Source organism: Guillardia theta (genome assembly GCF_000315625.1).
Source record: "Guillardia theta CCMP2712 unplaced genomic scaffold GUITHscaffold_548, whole genome shotgun sequence".
NCBI classification, from domain to species: domain Eukaryota; class Cryptophyceae; order Pyrenomonadales; family Geminigeraceae; genus Guillardia; species Guillardia theta.
This window is the reverse complement of record NW_005434163.1, coordinates 1-4,414: the sequence shown is the minus strand read 5'-3', so window position 1 is coordinate 4,414 and position 4,414 is coordinate 1. Positions and strand designations below refer to the sequence as shown.

The following is a 4,414-nucleotide window of genomic DNA, read 5'->3' as shown; positions in this document are numbered from 1 at the left end:
GGGCCCGTCAGTAGACCGACTGCAGCCTTCAGCCCCGCCTCAGACCCCCTGGAGGCCCGCCAGGAGGCTAAGTGTCCGGAGATTGGCCGGGGGCCTGATCTCTCCGGGCGGCCGTGACCGGTCAGCGGACCGTGTCAGCAGGCCCGTGACATGTCAGCCGGCTGACAGGGGCCGTGACCCGGCTGACAGGCTCACCTGACCGGTCACGTGACACATCACGTGACCGAGACAAGACTTTTTTATATCGCAGATCCAAAAACCCATAGGACATTTCTCCCAGGGGGAAGAAAACCTCCCTTGACCCCCCTGTTTCTCGACGGATCCTGCCGGCCGGGCCCGTCAGTAGACCGACTGCAGCCTTCAGCCCCGCCTCAGACCCCCTGGAGGCCCGCCAGGAGGCTAAGTGTCCGGAGATTGGCCGGGGGCCTGATCTCTCCGGGCGGCCGTGACCGGTCAGCGGACCGTGTCAGCAGGCCCGTGACATGTCAGCCGGCTGACAGGGGCCGTGACCCGGCTGACAGGCTCACCTGACCGGTCACGTGACACATCACGTGACCGAGACAAGACTTTTTTATATCGCAGATCCAAAATCTTCTCCTTCTTCTCCCCGGTCGGGTTCTTCGCGGCTGCCTTCAGTGCCTTGGCAAGGGATGTGTTTGTATTGCCACGGACACGGATGGTCTTATTGAATAGAAGTAGACCTTTGATCAAAGCTATCATTTTCTTCGTGGTTGGGGTTATAGTAGTTTCATATGCATTCTCTAGCATGGTAATCGTTTTTTTGATCATACGCTCCTTGATTTCGTTGTATTTCTCTGTCATTTTAAGCAATGTTTTGATCTCTTCCCTCTTTTCGGGTGTCTTGGTCTCTAACTTGGCTCCAAGGTAGGCCTGGACGTTGATCGAGTCCAAGTCGAGTGGGGCGGAAAATGCAGAACCAATCATGCTGAACTGACTGCCTCCTGCTGGTGCCATTGGCACATCAGGATTCGATGATCCACTTAAGTTATTAATGGTTTTGATTGTTTGCTCAATGTTCTTGTCTGTGATCTTGAGGTTGACCAGCCTCTTGTTAAGTTGGATCAGTGTCTGGTTGGGGTCGAAGGGTGTGCGGACCTTTCCAAGGAAGATAGATGGTTGTATCTTCAGAACTGTGATGATTGAAAATTCTGAATTGTCGTCCCATAGAGGACTGTGATTTAAAAATCCACTAGGTAGAAGATCAATCGTTGCTCTTCTTTGACTATCGGAAATTACGATATCCATGTAACCCTGGTTTACCTTTTTCCTTTGATCATCCATTAGTATTTTCAGCTCGTTTTCCTTCGCATTTGTTGTTTGATTTTCACTCATCGCTTGCAATATCTCATTTTTCTTGTCTGATATTTCTTTCTTGAATCTTTTGCTTATTTGACTTTTTTCACCAATGTATTTGTTCAGTTGGTCTTTGATGGCCGGGTTTTTCCTCGCCAGCTCAGTGTATGAGATCAGGTCGATCTTCTGACCGTCGTTGTACAGGTACATCGTACAACCGTGCCCTTTCCGACGCGTGTGCGATGATCTTTAAATATGCGGCAGGGTGCATCGACACCGTGCAGCAAGTCCTTTTAGGCTCAATCCACGGAGGTCGCTGGGGGAGGGGACGAAGGGGGAGGGGAGGGAATGAAGCAGGTCGACCTCACCCGCAACCAGCTGGTGGTGGCGGGCAAGGCCTGGGAGCATGAGCGGAGCCCGTGCTGCCGTGACATGATCCGGCACCTGGTGAGGAGGGAGTGCTACTGCAGCTGGTTCCAGCCGTCGGGCGGGGGGCTGCAGGACCAGTTCCCGGCGATCCGGATGGGGGAGAGTTACTACACCCTGAGCCTCAGGATCCAGAAGGCCATGTTCCGGCACGTCCGCCTGACGAAGGGCTTCCGCAACGTCGAGCGCCTTCCCGACGGGAGGCTGAAGCTCCGCATCCCCACGCAGCTCCTCGTGGAGAAGAAGCGCACTGCAACGCGGTTTACCGTGAGTCGTTGGGAGGGGTGTATTTAGAATCTGCGCGGGTGACGATGAGCTACAGGTGATGCGCTCCAAGTCGGGCGCGCCCTGTGGGGTCGGGAAGCCGTCCTACTCCAAGCGCGTCAGGCTGGAGCGCAAGGCCGAGGCCTCCGACCTCATCGACCTCACCGACATCATCAACGGCATCCTCGGCCCCGCTGCTGCCGACTCCCGGCCTAGCTACACCGCCTTTTTCTTATCCGAGGCCGAGACCGCCGAGCACGTCGTCCAGCACCTCTTCCGCGAGTGCCCCACCCTCACCCGCGATCGGATGGAGTTTGTCAGGTCCATGACGCGGTTGTATGATAAGATCGTTCAAAACTAATTTTACTTATTTAACAAGTCTAGTGCATAGCGTATCTGTCTAGCATCGAGGAGCTCAGCTTCCCGTCCCCGCCGTAGACCGGGACGCGGATGCCGATGGTGTCGTAGGGGTATGGATGGAAGGGGCTGCGCATGTACTTCTTTGAATTTTCTAAGTCTTGAAAAGCCCTCTCCGCCTCTCGTCTGGCGGCATGCTTCGCATGATTAGCTTCAGCCTCATCTTTTCTTTTTTTAGTTAGTTTTTGAATCTCCTCTGTACTCATGTGTCGAAGTCCGTGTGGGTCCTTGTTGATCAGGTTGTTCACATGTTTGCCGGCATTCATGACTTTTTTTCCCGCACCCTTGAGCCAACCATCGGTTCCATCCTTATTCGTCCAGAAACCCTGGAAGCACGGCAGGTGGTGGATCAGCGCGGGGTCGGCGGCGATGACGCCCTTCATCGCCTGCCACAGGCCGTCGCGGAGGTGGGCGTTCATGTCATCGAGGACATCCGGGTCCTGCATGATCGTGAGCTTCAGGTGGGTGAGGTCCGCGGGGGAGACGGTCCTGCAGCCACGGATGGAGGCACCGAAGTGATTGCTTGCAGTGGCTGCAGCAGGCTGGTTTTCCTCCGATTCTTCCTCGGAAGTTTCATCTCCTTCCTTCGTCTTCTTCTTAAGTTTTTCCCTTATATAATCGGCGGCTTTCGTCGCCTTATCCTTTGCATAATCGTAAGCTGCCTTCCCTTTCTTCTTTAACCAATCCACCAATCCCGCCAGCGTATGCCTATCCAACCTATCCAGGATGTCGGGATTCGCGGAGATGAACTCCTTGACGTCCTCCCAAAGCTGCCCCTGCAGGTGGTCGTCGATGAGGTCGAGGACCTCCGGGTTGGACGAGATAGAGCTCATGAGCTCGAGATGGGAGTCAAGGGTAGGAAGGGTAGAATGACAGCGGTAGCGTTCATGGAACGGTTGATAGAAGTACCCAGGTTGCGGTGCCAGCAGGGCCATGGCGGTCGGGCGGGCACTTCTGCGCAGGGGGGCGAGGCAAGTCCTTAAATGGTACGATCGGGTGTTGCGGAATTCCATCTTTCTCTTACATTCATTAAACAAACTTTCGCATTCTACACCAACCCCTGGTACGCAAAGATGTCCTTCTTGACCCACTCCGTCACACTTAGGGTGATCACGAGGGTGAAGACGAGCAGGAGCACAGCCGTCTGCTTCATCGCCGTGACCGTGTGGATGTTGAGCGCTGCCCTGTCATTGATGAAATCGGGGAGCATGTACACGGCAAACAGCCCGAACACAAAGTACAGCCAGTTGTAGAAGAGGATGTAGCTGTAGGCCGTGATGCTCTCCGTGGGCACTGCCGTGAAGATGAGCGCGACGAGGATGAAGAGCTGCACGTACGTCACCATGTCCTTGTACCCCTGGTAGTGGTCGTACACGGCGGATCCCTTCATGCCCAGGTCGCCAGAGAGCCTCAAGGACCGCGTCCAGAACGACGTCATCCAATCGTTCGACATGCTCACGACAGTGAAGAAACCGACGAGCACGGCGTAGTAGTACAGGATGCCGTTGTCGGTCCACTGGCGCGTCAGCACCGTCCCGATCGAGAGCGCGACCATCGCCGGGACCAGCATCACGTCCAGCCAGAGCTGCTCGAGCTGCGCCTGCGAGTTCAGCGAGTCCGAGACCTTGTAGACCGTGGCGTCATTGGCATCCCTGTACGCAATGGTGTAACTGTCATGCTCGCCGTTCACCATCATCCGCAGGGCATCGACGATGTGGGTCTTGCTGCTCTGGTAGAAGTACGGAATGACGAGGACAAACAGGATGACCAGGAACACAGACATCAGGGACAGCGTGGTCACCGGGTCGAAGTTGCAGATGTCCTGGTCGCAGGAGTTCTTGATGCCCAGGAAGAGGCCCGTGAAGACGATCACCACGATAAAGGTGAGGACGAAGTATAAGACGAGTTTCCGGAGCAAGGACTTGGATTCGTCAAGGGCTGTCTTGGGATCAACGTTATTATGATCCTAACTCGGTAAAAAACGCCCCCCATT

General features: G+C 55.1%; 3 protein-coding genes across 3 annotated transcripts; 1 reads left to right on the top strand and 2 right to left on the bottom strand.

Moving 5' to 3' along the window:
- Positions 1-1,662: 1,662 nt before the first annotated feature.
- Positions 1,663-2,365, top strand: GUITHDRAFT_122907 (hypothetical protein; the record flags this gene model as incomplete). Its single annotated transcript, XM_005817812.1, has 2 exons — positions 1,663-2,007; positions 2,063-2,365. The coding sequence occupies 2 exons, from the start codon at positions 1,663-1,665 to the stop codon at positions 2,363-2,365; spliced, it is 648 nt and encodes a 215-aa protein (XP_005817869.1).
- A 19-nt stretch (positions 2,366-2,384) lies between these two features.
- On the bottom strand, positions 2,385-3,254 carry GUITHDRAFT_122906 (hypothetical protein; the record flags this gene model as incomplete). Its single annotated transcript, XM_005817811.1, has 1 exon — positions 2,385-3,254. The coding sequence occupies one exon, from the start codon at positions 3,252-3,254 to the stop codon at positions 2,385-2,387; it is 870 nt and encodes a 289-aa protein (XP_005817868.1).
- Positions 3,255-3,469: 215 nt separating this feature from the next.
- GUITHDRAFT_122905 (hypothetical protein) lies at positions 3,470-4,387 on the bottom strand (the record flags this gene model as incomplete). The annotated part of the gene is made up of 1 exon (XM_005817810.1): positions 3,470-4,387. A coding segment is annotated over one exon (918 nt), but the record flags the coding sequence as incomplete, so codon positions are not given.
- Positions 4,388-4,414: the final 27 nt, after the last annotated feature.